Source organism: Apostichopus japonicus, chromosome 19 (assembly GCF_037975245.1).
Source record: "Apostichopus japonicus isolate 1M-3 chromosome 19, ASM3797524v1, whole genome shotgun sequence".
NCBI classification, from domain to species: Eukaryota; Metazoa; Echinodermata; class Holothuroidea; order Aspidochirotida; family Stichopodidae; genus Apostichopus; species Apostichopus japonicus.
In genome coordinates this window covers 4241310-4259895 of record NC_092579.1, presented here as the reverse complement: position 1 = coordinate 4259895, position 18586 = coordinate 4241310, and the positions used below count along the sequence as shown (strand labels likewise).

Here is an 18586-nt window from a genome sequence, read left to right as displayed (position 1 = left end):
AATAGAATATCTAAGTTTAGAGAAGTTATCCTCACTGAGATATTTTTAGAGTCTAACGGCTGTTTTGAATACTTGCGTGTGATATCCGTATTAGTTCCATGCAGTGTTTAGGGGTTCATACAGAGGTTTCGGTTAGGTCACCAGTTCTCCAGCAAATTAATAATCAATGAACAGCTTACACCGTAGTTATTGCTCAAAATTACAAATCGATGAAACTTAGTTATATATCCAACCCAAAGATGTTGTCGAAGGGGTTAAGCTAGCTGTGAACACCTCAACTGACCAATCTCGACTCATAAAATCTGTTTTTTATAGAAATTGCTTGAGCATTGTAAGATGTGTATCAATTAAAGTCTACGATACGATATATCCCTGTACCACAATGTTCCTTTTAGCTTTCAGCCTTTTTTTCCCCCCGTTTCTTTCATTTTGAATCTTTCTATCAACTAACTTTCTACCGTTTATCTGTCACCGGGGCCGTGCTACGGGAAAACAAACTGTTAAACCTGACAGTATGCCAAACAAATTTGTTAGCGCTACTGGAAGGGTAAAAAAGAGATCGTTACTGTCAAAAAAACTTGCTCTGGAATCGCACCGTGCCAAGACAGCCTCAGAAAGGCGGATATGTTTGCCTGGCGTTCTGTTTATTACTTATCATAAAAGACCCTTCAGGGTGCAAAACCATATTGGAGAATGTCGAAGTCAAAGTCTGTCTCTTCTTGAAGATCACGACGTTTCGAGAGAGAAATTGGTATGACGACGAAATGGCTGTCACTGTTGAAGATCGCATTGTCTTCTTTCTGAGTAAACAGGTGTTCAAAGATTTTCAGATAATTAAATAGGATGATATCCATGGTCTTGATTATATTCCTAGTATTTGATAACTTTAATTAGTATGCTAGCTAGCTGATCAAGATATAAAAATTTCCAAGAAGTAGTAGTAGCTCTAGGGCAATACCGTACATACATGAACATTCATTTTTTGATATATAAATATAACGTTATATAATTCTCGAGTCATGCATAAAGGCAATCAGTTTTAAAGCTGAACGATTTTCTTTGAATCCTCTGATGGTTTCAAACGCCAGGGTATCAACTATCACTCGGTTAATCTAATGACCTGCTCATGTTTCTCGCCCCAATCTCTTAGTATCACTCCGCTTGGAGGAAATTTCCAAAAGGTCAGAATTGAAAAGAGTACATCATCCCTTTCAAGTCATTTGGCACGATTGGTAACATCCAATAACATAAGAATAACGAAGCTGTGCAAGTTCCAAAAAAAAACGACAACGCTTACTATTTAGTCTCCGGGACCTATAGGTGTCAGCCACGCTATTTGAGTAATCGATTTTCTCGAGCTGGTAATCTCTCAGATAACCTACGCTTAATCTAACAATGTGTCCTCAAAGTTCTGTTTGGTGACACGCACGTTTATTTGGGTCACCTGAAATGATGTCCTCGGGCTTACAACCGTTTCACCATCAACCAGATTATTGATACGGGCTCGGAAGATGAAAGTGATTGCTCTCATCAGGGGAGGTCATAAAACTCTTCTTTCCACCTTTCAAGTTCATCCATCTCCATTTTCAGCATTTCTCTCACTTCTCTTCTTTTCTATTTTTTTCTTTCTGAATCGTGCATGAGAAATGGAAGGAAAACAAAAAACAAACTTGGTGGTAGCTATTCTGGGTTATAATGTCACATAAATTATCAAGTTGTGTGATAATTTAATTTGCTGTTCTTGACAGAAAAGAAAGGGCTGTAGGGAATGTTATTTCATGGATATGGAATCGTGCAATGATTGTGTCAGTTATTGTTGCATAGAAAGTAAGCAGGGGTGTGTGGGGGGATAGAGGGGGGTGCTCTGTATTTTTAGTTAAGGTAATCTGGTAATTAATTACTTGCTACCAATTAGAAATAGGTCAGAAGAACATGCAGTGTAATTTCAGTAATTTGTTTGACAAACAACTAAAGTAAAACTATTACCACCAGTAGCATAGACATCAGACTTTTAGCACAAGCAGTAAAAATTCATACGATGTATACAGTATTAAGTCAGTCCTGACGAGACGGGGGGGAGGGGATCAGAGCTAAAACCCCGGGTCTAGAGCTACAACCCCGGGGTCCGGAGCTACAACCCCGGGGTCCGGAGCTACAAGCTCGGGGTCCGGAGCTACAACCTCAGGGTTCTGGTCTATTAGAGGGCCTGGGGAAATATGGTATGAAGGATGATTACATTTTACAAAATTAGTAAGGAGAAATGATGTCCTCAAAGGGGGGCCTGGGGATAATGTATAATTATCCCGGGTCTCAAGTTGTCTCTTTATTGCAGCCACCGTATGGAAATCTCTCTCAGTATGTCAGTCTCTAGAACAAATGTGGAGTTTTTGGGACAAACAAGATGGAATCTTGGAAAAAACACAGATCATGTCAATTAAGTAACATGCATATTAGTATGTACACTAAATATACTGTAACATGCATTGCATAGCAAACATGCTAGCTTTAAACACATAAGTGAAATACAAGTCCACTGTACTGTTGCTAAGGGATATCAGCATAGAGTTAGCATAGACTTCACTACCAGCTGGAGTATTTCAGACATTATCGTGTCTCTCTCTACTGTAACTGTGTTCTCTCTAGCTAGAGATGAATGCGTGACTGAGCTATTAGCTGACTGCTGTTTTGAAAATTTGCCAGTCAGGTCAGTGACTTTGCTGCCGTGGTAATCTGCAATATCACTCTACTATATATACAATCTGTCTGTATAGTGAGGTACACGATTGAATATTTAAAATGAACTTTAGAAAATAACAGAATAAGATAAAACAATTGATGCATGCATAGATGAGACATCAAATCAATCTATCTATAAGATTGTTATATCTAAGATAGGTTTTGATAGCAATGAAGGTGGATATGCTGAATTAAGCCTGTCATCTGCCTTCCATGGTAAATTATATTGGCTAGATGTACAGTGGCTAGATGTACAGTGGCGCTATCAACAGTGGTGCTATCTACAGTGCCGCTATCTACAGTGGCATTTGGCAGGAACTTTGTTTTTGCTAAAAAGGGCTATAACAGTCATTGTCTTATTGTTTTTAAAGTTAGATAAAATTCTTTCGATCTCTCTCTGCTTGTACATGGACATGACCATAAATTTACCTTACAAAAGGGAAACTTTTCCATCCTTGGGAGTGTGGGAGAGGCGGAGGGGGAGGATAAAGAGAAGATCTGGAATAGAATACTCTTCGTAATTTGTAAAATAAAAGTCTGTGTGAAGAAGGAATTGTATCTTAGTGGTTTAATAGTTAGTGATAACGCCATGTCGTATTTACGATATATTTACGATAAATATTGTAGTAAGTTTACTGAGAAATGAGTGAAAGTTTTAATTTTTTGGCAATCTGGAAAAAGATAACTTAGGTATAGGTTTTTAATTGATATGGTATAATGAGTTGTATGATCATCTTCCAAAGACATGCAAAAGTCTCGGAAACATAAACTTACAACACTATAAGTCATGACCTTCATATCATTTCCACTTTTCCACTACATTAAAATGCAGGCTGTCCTATAATATTGTGAAGCCTTCTAACAAATTCACAGTAATGATTGTGAAAGGTTTCTTTCTTATAGCTGTCTGTTTTTATTCTGATTATTTTTATTTCATTCTGATGATTTTCTATTATATATTATAAGTATTAATTTTTATGTTCATTCATTGTGCATTTTGCTTCTATTGTGCTCTCTGTTTATATCTTTGGGCGACTGTGGAATGAAATTCACAGAACAAAAGGAGTTAATTTTTAGGAAAACTTTCTTTGATGATCTTCAGCCTTCAGATTTTCAGCCCTCATATCTTCAGCCCTCAGATCTTCAGCCCTCAGATCTTCAGCCCTCCAGCCCTCATATCTTCAGCCCTCAGATGTTCAGCCCTCAGAACTTCAGCCCTCAGATCAACCAAAGCCCCAACACTTTCATTAACATTGAAAAATTGTAACAGTCAAATTTTGAAAATGAAGAAAAAAACAATTAAAATAAAAAAATATAACAATTGAACAAATCAGTCACATTTCCTTTCAAATCATGTCAAGATTGAACAATGAGTACTCAGGAAACATGAAAATAACTTTTAGCCTGTTTGTGCCCCAAAATAACTCATTTTGTTAATATTTCAAATCTCTTAAGTACTTGTTGTTGTAGTACTACTCTTGAAAACGTGGTCAATGATGTTGGAAGTGGAAGAACGTGCATTTTGCATCGGAGTGTGAAACCATTAACTCACATCTCATTGTTTTACCTTCTTCATCTAAACTGGGCAATTTCTATTTCATTGTTTTTTATTTTATTTTTTTTATTTCAATTTTTCTCAAGTTATGAGATTGTCTTGGAACAACTAAAATTGAAAGTTCTTTCTGTTTCAAACATGATCATTGTTAATGGCAAATATAAAAAGAAAAAGAGCAAAATTTAAAGAGAAAAAGAGCACAAAAAGAAAAGAAAAGGTACACAATATACTGGATTAATTTATGTATTTCATTAATCTTCTACCCTTCTCATGTTCAAAGTTTGTTCATATTTTCCTTCATTCAGAGGAGTTGACATATATATTTGTTTAATTATTAATGCTTTTAAATGGTGTATTATTATTGTTATTATTATCAGTATTGTTACTTTTATTATTTTCTTTGTCATAGTTACTATTGTTGTCCTTTTTTATATTTATTGTTACTATTATTGTTATGGTTATTATTAATCTATGTATTGAATTCACTACAAAAAATGGCACATTTTATTCATAATCATCATCATTGGTTTATTTACGTGGAATATTTAATTTTGATAGTTCAATTTTTAAGTAAAATTAAGACTAGCTAGAAGATGTCGTTGTGGATGGAAACTTACCATAGTGCCCCTCAATTTATAGTACTGCCAAGATTCCTTTAAATCAGTTTTTCATTTTTGGACACATACTTTCTCTAAACTTGCTTTGATATCTAGTGTTATTCCAACAACAAAAAAATGGATTGCAGTGATTAACCCTGCCTGGATTTTATCACCATCGAATTTTAATGGGACGAGTGGAAAATGAGTTAATTCCATGCTCAACAGTTTATCACCCAGACACTTTATATTATACTGTAACTGTCTTAAATCTCACGCACAGAGTTAATTGGACAGCCGCCAAGTGTTTGGACTTGTTTTTCTGGTTACTCTATACGAAATATTATGTTCGAGCTGCAATTAATGTTATGGAAATTAAGTCATTGTAGGGATAGCGTCAAATTTCAAAAATTTTGAACGTCACAAAGCCGAGTTTAAAAATTTGAAAAGATTTTCATTTCTTTTAGTGTAGTACCTAAACTAAGCTATATAGCGCCCTCTGCACATGTTTCCTGTACTTGTTTTGCAGCCTCACCTCTTTGAGAGCCGTTTGAAGTACGAACTTGTCCAGAACGTAAGCCTGTACAAGGCAAACACTTCCCATGACACGTGTCTAATCCCTAACATATGATTGGTCATACAAGTTGAATGTACTTGCCATCTTTTCTCCAAAAGATATTTGCGCATTCGGTCGAAAAAGGAAAAATAAAGAAAAAAACCAAAGGTAGTCATTTGACATTTGATGAAGTGTTTTTATGTTGCACGCTTTAGGTTTAATAAAAATAAAAAACTCACCACAACAGTTTCCAGTTTCTCCCTGGGTACGTCCTCAATCATTTCATTTTTTAACCTGAGAGAATGCATACAGGCACATTCTCATCATGATCGTGTTCTAGCACTATGAGCCCATAAAAATGTTTTAATAACATTTTAGCTTTATATGTGTTTGTAGGCTCTTTTTATATGGGCTACTTGCATCCTGGTATTTAAAACTGAAAAAGATAAAATCCCAGTAATATATAGAGGAAAATGATAACGATATCTGGAACAATTTTGTAAAGTTAGAGTAAACCATATTTATGGAATTTGAAGAAAAGCAATAGAATGCTACATAATTGTAATTATTGGATTGTATTGAAATATCATGAGAATGGTACATGATTGAATTGTCTGATTTATGCCATAATAAGTCCATAAAATGACAAAATTATATATCGGTAGACGGTGAGGAGAATTACAGCATTGTAAGAGCTGAATTAGGTTTAGATTCAGACTAATGTCATATGATGTGATGTAAATCAGTTCTATGAACATTACTCCCATCCCCTTCCCTTTTCTACCACCGTCCCTTATACCGGGTGCTGATTACCCCTCCTTCTACCTTCCCCTTTAACACCATCCCCCCCACCCCCGTGTGAGGGCTCTGAATGCAAACATTGCATTCCCCGCAAGCTTCCATGGAAATGAAGTAATTGAATCGGTCAACTGTGCTGATAGTAGGAGTATAAGTAAACCCAAAGGTCATCTTTAAATGGATGCATGTGATGATAGACGTTTCTTTTCATTTTCAGCGTGTATTTTACCAAACACCATCGATATTTCATACATTACTATGATACTTTGCATTTTCTTTGGGATATAGTTGATTGTCAACACAAATTATAATAACTGACCATTCCACTATTTGTTTTTTCCTTCTATTTATTTTGTAGGATTGCGGAATATGCAATTGATATGGAGTCCATGAACTTGAATCTATCCGCAATTCGAACTATTAGGGTGCTCAGACCTTTACGAGCAATTAACAGAATACCAAGTGAGTACATATACATATAAATATATTAATTTTGTAAAGCCAAGCAATTTTACTTTTAATAAATTGTTCATTTGATTTTCAGTCTATAGGTGCAAACGATCTGAATACAAACCTTAACTCTCTCTTTTCTAGTTTTGTTTCTTTTAGCTATATAGTAATAAATGATTTCTTTACGTCATAGAAGTTTGTCATTCAGACATTTTCTTCCTGTCAGTATCAATCACGAGACTTGAAGCAAATCCAATTTTTTTTTCATATCTTTTTCTCCACTGTTCATTTGAAATGAAACTAATACATATGCAGTATATAATACCCACAGGAATACTGGTTATCATCCCAAAATTTGGCCAAAACCCACACTAATTATATCTTCTTTCAGACATGGATATTTACGCCTCGGATTATATTAATGGTATTTATCGACTATTTGTGTCAGCTTGTTTATCGTCAGTCGGTCTATTTACCACAGGAACAAAATAATAACGAGGTGGTGCACCTACTGCGATTAATGTCCTTCACACAGTGCGGATTAGTAAACCGCTTGATCAAGTTCAAAGACCTCATAATGCATCTTTGTATCTTCAAATACATTACATTTTAGAGACCATGTAGGGGTAATGCCTCCTAAGTGACCTTGCATGTTTTGAGAATTGTTCAGTTGTTGTTCTTACACGAATATACATACTGTGAGAACTCGAGAAGACATAAAATCCATCACGTTGAACACAAAGGTTCAAAATTTATTTCCACCTAGATGTAAACAGATATGTAAGAAAGACATTAAGAAATATAAGGAAAGTAATAATGACAAAATGAGGAGAATATTAAGCAAACGGGTGTGGGAGGGGAGGGGAGGAAGTGGTGGAAGGAAAATCAATATGAAAACAGTGAATTTAATTTAGATCACTGCATATACTGTAGATATTGTTTTTATGTACATATAAACACCTCTGCAGTATAAAGTCACTCCGTACATACATGTTTGTCAGTGTAAAAATTGAACCAGGAATAATGAAGCAGGGAGATTTTTTATGCCTGACCCCCACTCAGTTCATGACACTCAGTTTATGATATTCAGAAATATAATCTAGTTACAAGTGACTAGTAAATAATTATGCAAATGTACGTCATTCCCGTATCTCATTATTTTAACTAGGATTTTGTATCAAAAAGTTGCATAAAATGCTTGCAGTCGTTTAGTTTGCAAACTTTTCATAAAGTTGCGTTTATGAAAACGATTGGAATGACCGAGAGTAGTCCAAAAAGCCTTTCCTGAAAGATAAGATTACATTCATTTACAAAATTGAATCAGCATAGTGCCATTTATAACCTTAAGGTAGTATTTTGCTTTTGATCGCTATAAAGCTTTGACCCTTTTGGCAAGTTTAGCTAAAAAGTTAAAGTTGAAGGTTTACAGTCTTGTATGAGGCTAATGCCTCCTCACATGACTTTACAACTTAACCCCTGGTCATTGGTAACTTGTCACACCCACACACCAAAGTGTGTACAATTCAATCAATCTCTCCTGGGGCACCACAGTGCACCACAACCACGTGTCCCCCGGGGGACTTCCCATAGGGTGCAGCCACAAACCGGCGCACGCAACTATATTTACAAGTTACCTCGCAGGTCCCCATTTATACACCTGGGTGAAGAGAGGCAATGGAGATAAAGCACCTTGCCCAAGGACACAACGCAATGATCTGGCCAGGGCTCGAACCTGTAATCCTTAGATCACAAGTCCACTGCCTTAACCACTTGACCACAATGCCCTCCCTAAAGATAGATAGAATAAGGTAATTTGTATAGCAAATTTGATCTAATTCTATCTATGCCCAAGATGAGATGGACATGCACCAGTGTGCATTACACCAAGCATTAATCTCCAAATGTGACTAAAGGCATGTATCACATTTTCCTCTACGAACTACCAATGATCTGCTAATTATAATGATTCCTTTCAAATTTTGGCAAATTTGGCACTTTGATATGTGGAGTATAATTTGAACATTATTATCAATACCGTATCTGTGTGCATATATCACAGAATGCCCTCGAGGGACATTTTCATGGTACAGATACAAACAATGTTCTTAATTAAGTCGGTTCGAGTGTTTATAAAGATGCATGAACAGAGCTCTATGTGATCGTTATTAATTTCTGAATGGTGCTTTAATTAAGTGCACATCTGGTGATGTAAATATACTTGATAATTAAAGGCTGATGGGAATCAGTGTTTGCATTAATGTGCTTATTAAGACATCAGTTTGATGAATGCAGATACTGGGATGTGCCCAGGATTTCCTGAGTGCCGGGTATACTGATCGCCGTCCTGGGGGAGTGGTCTAAGGGGGAGGGGTGTCCCCCTCTCCTTTGAGAAATTTTTCGATTTTTGAAGGTGCTCAGATGCCAAATGCTGGCACTTTTGTAGCTTTTTAAGCACATACACAAGTACTAGTTTTGCTAACAATTTACATTTTTAAATTTTTTTTTAGAGAATTATATTACGTACCTGGTAAAAGATATTAGTTTGTTTCAAAGAGATTTTAGAAGGGACCGATTAAGAGCCGTAAGTAATGTTTCTCGCATGCGTAACTGATGCATTATTAGTCTGTATGATTTTGGCATAGGCTAGGCCCAATTTATGTTGAATATATTGTTAGGAATGTCGGGATTTTAGATGAAAATAGTGCTGGGCGGGTTTCACGATTTTTAAGAGATTTTTTAGTGCTGGGTGAGGCCGCCCAGTGCCGCCCAGCGTGGGCACATCCCTGCAGATATTGTCAGATATGCACCAACTTGTCTGAAACATAACGGGCTGAAAGATATAAGGAAAGGAAACTACATGCTGCTAAAATGACAGATATTGTTCCCATGAGGTTCGAAGGCAGTGTGCAGTTCATTTATATTCACTGGTCACTTAACAGTCCTTCATATCTGCTTTATAGGTTTATAATTGAAGTATGCTGGGCAGTACCCTATAATTAATCCTTTGGGTCAGTAGTTGAACTTATAGGTTGGAAACAGCTGACTGTCAATTATTACAGATTGACTTGGATAGATTGGTTAGTACAAAAATATGGATGAATTGTTGGACTTAAATATAACTGTTGAAACGATATTAACCATATTAAACGATATTATTGCCCAAAATACAGCTCATGATGTGAGACACAAATTCAGCCTAAGATTTGTGCATGTACAGCTATTGGAAAATCCTAACAGAATTTTTTCTTCAGAGGAAGAGTCTTAGAAATAAAGGCAATTTTTTTATTATGGCAAATTAAGCTATGATATGCATCAAACATTTGAAATTAGAAACAAAATGGTTCAATTAAAGACCCTGATATATCGTATGCTTTGAAGCTTCAAATCTCTTACAAAGGGAAGAAGATTTTCGTCTGTTAGTACTAAAATATTAATAGCATCTTTATTGGATCACATTATGGACAGATCTACAGTCTGCTATTTCAGTTTATGTCTCATATATCTATGTGCAGAGACAGAGGGTGTATTTCAAATCCACGCCAAATTTATAAAAATTTATAAAATTCTCAAGCAGAAGGGGGGAAATAAAGAATGAACAAATAGAGCTAAGAGTCTCATTTATATGAAAGCACTCCCATGTTTGACTATATTAATTATGGAACGATCTCTGCTTACCGGCTGACCTACATCGGTAGTGTTTTCACCTGTATATCAGTACCGATGCGCAGTGTAGACTAGATCCAACAAACCATCGGCCTTGCCCTAGCTATCTCTTCTAGGATGCTACATGTTTATATACGATGATTAATTACGCGGAGGGATTGGAGGCGAATTCAGACAGGCAGCCTAAAATGTCACCGATATACTTTATGCCGTTCTGGATCTTTTCATATGGAATTTTTAAAGCGAGTGCAATTCTGTTTAGATTGGGATATTTGTTGTTTGCTAGTAAAACAACATGTAGGACTTCCACATTTTATTTGTTTGTTCAAACATATTGTTTTATTTTTTATTTTATTTTTTCTTCTTGATAAGTTTGATTTTGTTTAATGAATGTTTCTAAGAGTTGAGGTAAAATTGCTCCCCCCCCCCGAGAAATGGTATAAACTGTACCTTTTGCTTTGAGGCAGTTACGGTGCTTAATCGAATCGTCTGTAATGTCTGGCACATTGTGGTTTGTTTTACCGCTATCTGCTGGTGTCAAAGTCATACATTGAAGGAAAGACTAAGGTGTATATTCCTGGAAATATAATCTGTTACTTTAGTTAGCCAGCCAACATTGGGTAAGAATCTTATCAAACTTGGCTTAAACCTGCAAAGTGTTTCAAGTTCTGTAAAGATAAAATAGTACATGACATTTGTGGGGACTAAATTGTTATCTGTGTTGCCCCTCAGTGGTTAATAAATTATAGCTATAGGTTGTCACCATATACTTCTCTTCAAGAACGAGGGGTACATGCATTTGGGGGTTCATATCAGTATGAAGCACATGTAAAATCCATATCCGAAAAATGTCAAAAACGTTTAAACTTTTTATTATTAATTCTAATGAGACTTGACCACTCAACCACAAGCTTACATTGTATTTGGATTTTGGTACAAAAAGCCTGGTAAACTTTACCGACTCAACTCGAAAACCTGCTTTAAAAATTGTGGTTATGTTGATGGAGGGGGCAGGTATGTATTAAAGAGAGATATGTATGAAATCAATATATATATCATTCATACAGAGCTGTCAATCATTTCAAGCCATATGTATGATATGACTTCACACTTTTGAGTGACACTGCCCTCTATTTGAAACATTTTTACCCAGTTTTCTTTTGTTTGCATTTGTGTTTTGTTATCGGAGGCAATTAATTTTTTAGCTCCAATTTTTTCTTTAATTCATTAACCATTTATCCATGTACTCTCTTGTCATACTGCAAGGCTGTGAAAGTTGAAGGTTTACAGTCCTGTTAGAGGCCAAGGCCACCTCACCTGACTTTACAACTGAACCCCTGGTCATTGGTAACTTGTCACGCCCACACACACACACACCAAAGTGTGCACAATTCAAACAAATCCCTCCTAGGGGCACTACAATGCACCACATATACGGGTCCACTAGGGGACTTCCCATAGGGTGCACTCACAAACTGGTGCATGCAACTATATTTTACAACTTAAATCGCGATTCCTCATTTAAACACCTGAGTGAAGAGAGTCAATGGAGATTAACTACCTTGCACAAGGACCCAACGTAACGATCTGGCCAGGAATCGAACCTGCGAGCCTTAGATCACAAGTCCACTGCCTTAACCACTAGAACCACAATGCTCTCTGCATGGTGATGTTGGTACCAGGTCTCTTGCCCAATAACACCTCGACTTTTTTAGAGCGACCTTGCAATCTAAATTTGTTCTTTGTTTCTCTTTATTTCTTTCTTTCTTTCGTGTTCATCAGAATGATAATCGCTTTGCTAATTAGTTTAAATCATTAATGGATTAATACCCATGTACCTCCTTGTGGTTCCGCAGGTCTACGGATATTGGTGATGCTATTACTGGACACGCTGCCCATGCTGGGTAATGTTCTCATGCTGTGCTTTTTCGTATTCTTTATATTTGGTATCATCGGTGTGCAATTATGGAGTGGGAAGCTACGCCAGAGGTGCTTTCTGGATTTACCAGACGATCAAATTTCTTCTGGGTAAGTAAAGAGTGCAGCTGGCAGGGCTTGATGAGAGGGGTGGGGGGGTGGCATGGGGATACAGTCCTGGAGGACCGATTAGGTCAATTAGATGCCCAGGGAAATATCATTTGAAAATGCGCCCTTTAATACCACTGCCATAACAGTGAACCTGCCTCAGGCATTTTAAAATACTCTCGCGGTGGACGGCGGGAAATTTGAGCTGTGCAAGTGACGTTTCCACGCTCGTTTCCTTTGCTAGGCTTGGCAAATTGATTGTAACGTAAAACACAGGCTAACGTTACAGACTAACCACCTTGAAAGGTTAAAAAGTGGGCAGTGGAGAAAAAAGAATGAAAGTCTTACTAAAGGGCAGATTTTTAAATGTGGGATACAGAATAAGATAAACTCATTTCATATAATACTTACGGGAAAATGAAGACTTCAGCAATAGAGCGCAGTGACGTGAATGTTCCCCGGGATGAGTACAGTAGGCTCTCAACATCTACACTAAAAGGATAGAGGTTTATCCTCTGAAATTTCATCACTGCCTCCAAATATGCTAGTAAGTTAACGGCAAATGGTCGCTCACATTTGAGATGTTAGCACGTATATGTACTACAACCACCTACAAAGACTTTGGGCAGAATCAGAGACTATACATCGTTAATGTCCAGGAATAATTAAGGAATATCAGAACCTTTGCGGGAGAGCATCAATATGAAAAGTATCATAAAAGTTTAGCACACTAAAAGTTGGACGCTGCACCGGGCCGCCTCTGATTGGTGATCATCTTGTGTGGATGGCCTACATTTGAAAACAGCTCTCTTGACCTGTTCGGACTAGTTCTAACGCCGCCAGTGGTTGTCATGATAGCTGCATTGTATAAACTGTGTAAATTCCTACACCTAAATCTGTATGTGAGAAAGTGGTCAGGTGCTCTTGCCCGTCAGATGGGGAGTTGGGGGCCGGGGAGGGGCCAGAAAGGGGCCGGAGATGGAGGCGGCATTAATGAGCAATCCCAGAAGGAGAGGCAGAGGACCTCTGATTGGGATTCTTGCATCCTTTGTATTTCGGGCTTGTAAAAACAAAATGGCCGAATTGGGAAATATCCATCCATCTTCTGTCTTTACAGGAATCCCAATTTAACAGACTTTTTCAAATATAGCGATCCTTATGACGACTTCGTCTGCAGTTTTCCGGACGACAGCGGCATGAGGAAATGTTACGAGGATAAGCCGCGGTACGAAGTCAACGGGGAGGAATGCCGCGGTAACACCTCGTACTTTAACGACTCGGTTTGCATTGATTGGAACCAGTATTACACCATTTGTAAAATCAGCGACGAGAACCCATTCCTAGGTTCCATTTCGTTTGATAATATACTTTATGCTTGGATCGCTATCTTTCAGGTGAGTCAAGCAGTTCCATTTTTTCTTACAAAACTTAGAACTGTTGGTTTATAGTTGGTAGTAATTTTCAGTAATGTATTAAAGAGCCAGTACCATTTATGACGGTGAGTAGATAAAGGGGGCGGCATTTGAAGCAATGAGGCCAATTGGGAGGGTTCCGGGTTCGATCCCAGGCTGCGTCATAGTAAGGTGGGTTTTTCCTCCAAGAGAAATCTATGGTTTTCCCATCTGAAAAGACTTTCTGACTTGTAAAGATTTCAAATTTGAGTTAAAATGTTGAATTGGAAGCCACCTGACGTGAAAGTATCCTACAAAATATACAGCAGAGTTTATTAGAAAACTATAAAGCTTTTTAATATACAGCTTGTCTTAGATATTTTAAAAAACTTTGGAAATGTTGTCCACCAATATCGGCTGAAGCTGAAGAAAAAACTGAAACGGAAAATTGAGTACGTTTACACAATTTTTGTACCGTTACTGTATCTCTGTATTGTGACTTGTATAAAAGTTATGATGTTTTTATCCTATTTTAACAGAAACTAAAAACATTTCCTGCTATGAGATGAAAAATGGCAGACGTCCTGCTATGTATACATTAAATATTAGTCAGGCTTTTAAAGTAGTTGAAACATGTTTTTATCATTAATTAAGTAAATCCTCTATTGTCTTTAGCATTAAAAGAAGTGATTTTAGAAGACGTCTCAGAATTCTATCATTTATTTTCCTTTTTTTTAATGAATATTCTGTTGTTTCAATTTTCTTTAACTTTCATCCTCTTTCTTATGAACTTCTTTATTTTCTCTGTGACCTCCATTCTTTTACCGTTCAAGGTATATGGGAAGATATACACATATGAAACGAGGGTTAGGGGTGTAGGGTGGGGGGGGGTGTGCAGGGAAGGTTCTTCGTTAGTTTTAATGTGGGTAGATTTTATCAGTTCGTGGTGTATTGTACTACTGCTCGACTACCACATTCTCCGGTTGTACAAGCACAAGAAGATGTACTACCACAGTGGTTATCTATGTATACATGACGAAAGAGAGGAACTAAAATGTATTTGTTAGAGAATCAGTCATGTGACATTTATAGGCAGACGGAAGACCGCCACAAATCATTGCATAATGCAGACATCAATCACTTTGTTAATAGTCTAAACAGATACTCAGAACACGGTCAAGAATGATGTGATCAAACACATTTATATATATATATCGTTATATGGATATATAAAACTTCTAGCTTTTTAACTGATTTTTGAGGAAGGTTTATTATATTGGTATCGTTTGCATATAGCTTAAGTAGTTGCTTCTATATTCACAATTCTTCGTTAGTGAGAGCAGGTAATTTATTCTGAGATATAATTCAACAAAATGATCAGCAATGCCAGATGTACTCAAAAGAGAATTGTTTATTAGAGAAAGGCAGACTTACAGTCAAAATAGTTTCTTTTTTGGGGGGGGGGGGCAATTCATGGATTGATACAGAAGTGTTTAGTTTAGGCAACACAAATCAAGGTATATTATGACACTGTCAAAACATGACATCTGTGAAGCTTATAATAAAACCATTGAGGTTCTTCTAGAATTGCATTCTATAAATTCTGCATTTTTACTGTCTAACCTTCCTTTTTCAATTCATTTTCTCTTTTCTTTGTTTTCTTCCTATTTTCTGACTATTTCTGAATTTTTCTAGTCTCTGACACCATGGAAGCCATTTCTTTTATTTTGGTAGTGTGACTCGATGGTTGAGACATCAACAGTAGAGTCTTCTCTTACAAATCTCTTTCCAGAACAACAGGTCCTCCCACTTCCCTCCCAACACCTCCCTCAGACACCCTGCCCCCCACCACCTCCATCAGATACCCTTTTTTTTACCCCACTTGTGGTCTGTTTTAAAAAAGTTCATACGTCATGTTTTGCTCATAACTTCTGTCTCTTTCTCTCTCTACTGTCCACTTCTGATCATGACCTTTGACCTATTAAAGGTGATAAGTTTAGAAGGATGGGTGGAAATCCAGTACCATCTGCAAGATACCCATTCACAATGGACATGGATGTACTTTTTAGCTTTAATAATCGTAAGTACGGTCTCCCTCCCCTCCCCCTCCCCCCGGACCACAGATGCATGAAAACACAAGCTGAAGTGTCCAGATCACAAGCACGATTTCATTTGGTGGATTCATGGCATCATTAACACCCGTCCATTTTTTAAATTTTTTTTCTGTACTTTTATTTTGAATATGTTGCGCAACTGTCGAAAAATAAAATACACCATTTTAAGATGACTCTGAAGCAAAGATTGTCGCTCCGGTTTTTCCTGGCATTTGTAGAAGAATATTCATCCCACAAATAACTGGGTATGACTGCAAGATGGATCATCCTTTAACACAGTATTGGTTGGTAGTTAAGACTAAGAATTTTTCAACTGATCTAAGGAGGCACTGGATTTCTTAGTATCTGTGAGAACGGTGTACCAAAAATTGGAAAATTTAACTAGTATTCCTTACCCCCCCCCCACCCCCAAATAAAAGTTTCAATTAGTATGAAAATTGCGAGCATTATATTCTTTGTTTTGGAGTCATTTTTTTGGTGTATTTTGCTTCTTTTTCCTTTTTTTTTAATTTATTTTATTGTTTCAATGGTTTCACACTGACCCCAATTGCTCATCTGCATGTTTGGTATTTTTCCTTTCTTGTCTCTCTGTTATTCTCTGTGGCTCTCACCTCGATCAGGTCATTACTATGGAGGGCTGGACAGACATTATGTACCATGTACAGGACGTCCATAGCTTTTGGAATTGGGCCTATTTTGTTGTTCTTATTGTAGTAAGTATAAATACCAGACGACAGACCGAACCCTTCTGAGAAGGGAGAGAATATAGAATTGGATCAGATATTTTATGATCCACATATATGAATTATCATGGAATGAATATTCAGTGGACGTGTGGGAGGTGATTTTACGATGCACCAGTGAGATATGCTGGATGGGAAAAATGTTCATATTGAGAGCTTCAGCTTTAACATTATTTCAGATGGGGAGGTGGGGTGAGGGGTTTGTCTCGTGAAATATTTCATTTCACAACGGTATGATTATCGTTGGTTAAAGGGAGTTGGTGGCACTATAACACTGCTTAGTAATTATGAGTAAATAGTCAACTTTGCACCGAAATATATAACAAATGTAGCCCCATTTCATGAGATTTTCAATTTGTGGATTAACATATAAAGTCAAAAACTTGTGGCATTTAATACTATGATTAATATCATTGTTTTGTAGTTTAATAGTATTATTTCTCATCAATTTATTTATATGTTCATTTCACCGTGCATTTTTATTATTTGAAGTGGTTACATGTTCAAATTCCCATTGCAATTGATATGTTTGCATTGCACTCAGCATGTCACCGGCAGACGAATGATTATACTTGACCGACCAAAAGAACCACAAAAACAAGAAAGAAAGAAAATAGTCTTCAAAATCATGATTAGAAAGAAAAATGTAAAGAAGAAAAAATCAATGTGATCAACATTTCACAACCGTTTTTGAAATTTTTAATGTTTGATACTTTCAACAATTTCTTTAACCCTGAACCAATTTATAAAACTAGAGCTCGATTTCAATCGTAATGTTTTTGCGATCATTCTCTCTTAAGATGAGAAGGCGTCTGTTTTTTTGGCCTGTGTAATCAATATTTGTCTGTTTTTACTTGATTGTGCGAATGAATATCACTTGATATATACTTGTTTTAATGTCATACAGCATGTGAGTGTCGTAGGTGGTGATACTGTGTTTATGGTTCAATGTTGTCTTATCATGCAGTCAGTGTTGTGTGTAGTGTCGTAAGTTATCGTGAATGCCGCGGACCTCGTCCGTTTGTCGTTTTAACTTGACATTTTGCATGTAAGGCTGTATCACATGTGTCGTTATAACAACTTGCACTTAATAGCACTCAGTCGTTTTTCAGCGATTCTTCTCTAAAATTACCCATAATGCATCAAAACAGTTTTCTAACAGGTCTGTTCTATTTCAAACAGCCTGTTGCTGATCAATTTTTTTGAGAGGGTGTGTAGATCTGATGAATGGAAATTAATATTTTGAAGACAAATTTTCTTTAACGTTAAGAAACAGGATTTATTTCCGCTTCAAGGATCACACTTAAAAGTGTAGTTTAAGATAGTTGACAGTATCAAACAAATTAAAGGATAAAGTCTGAAAATTTCAAGAGTTTTGTTAGGCAAACCTCAAAATTCAAAAGTTATCTGAAAATATAACCCATAGTGCATTTCAAATAATAAAAAATAAGTTTTGAAATAACTCAGAAATATATCAAAACAATTGCTTCAAGTTAATTACCAAGAAGTTAAAAACAAAGTGAGCTAACGTATTTCTCACAAAACAAAATATCCTCTTGAATTAAAGATTTAACAAACTAATGTTATTGAACTTGCACTCTCAAATGTGTTTTCTTGAATAAGACCTGTCTTGTGTAGTTGGCTTATTTGATGCATACTATCAGTCAGTCAGTCAGTCAATCTGTCTGTCTGTCTGTCTGTTAGTCAGACTATCAATGATAAGGTGCTTTTACTTAAACCCTATAACCCATCTTGCTCAGGTTGGGAGGAAAACATGCTCCACACTAATGAAGGTCGGGCATTTAATATCGAGGATAGGTAGGAATTTGGGATCAAAGTTCATAGTATCTCAAAACAAATATTAGTACACATTTAGACCTGATTTTCTCCTTTTGTAATTTTTTTAAAAACTATTTTGTCACATTTCTTTGTGATAGTGTTAGAAAATTTTTGTTTGTG

General features: G+C 36.6%; 1 protein-coding gene across 1 annotated transcript in view; it reads left to right on the top strand.

Moving 5' to 3' along the window:
• LOC139960684 (voltage-dependent T-type calcium channel subunit alpha-1G-like) overlaps positions 1 to 18586 on the top strand; it is a 202711-nt gene that overhangs the window by 93513 nt on the left and 90612 nt on the right. Inside the window, exons 4-7 of the mRNA XM_071959235.1 lie at positions 6600 to 6703; positions 12211 to 12382; positions 13497 to 13773; positions 16505 to 16597. Coding sequence (XP_071815336.1) covers positions 6600 to 6703; positions 12211 to 12382; positions 13497 to 13773; positions 16505 to 16597 — 646 coding nt within the window. The remainder of the gene's footprint in view (positions 1 to 6599; positions 6704 to 12210; positions 12383 to 13496; positions 13774 to 16504; positions 16598 to 18586) is intronic.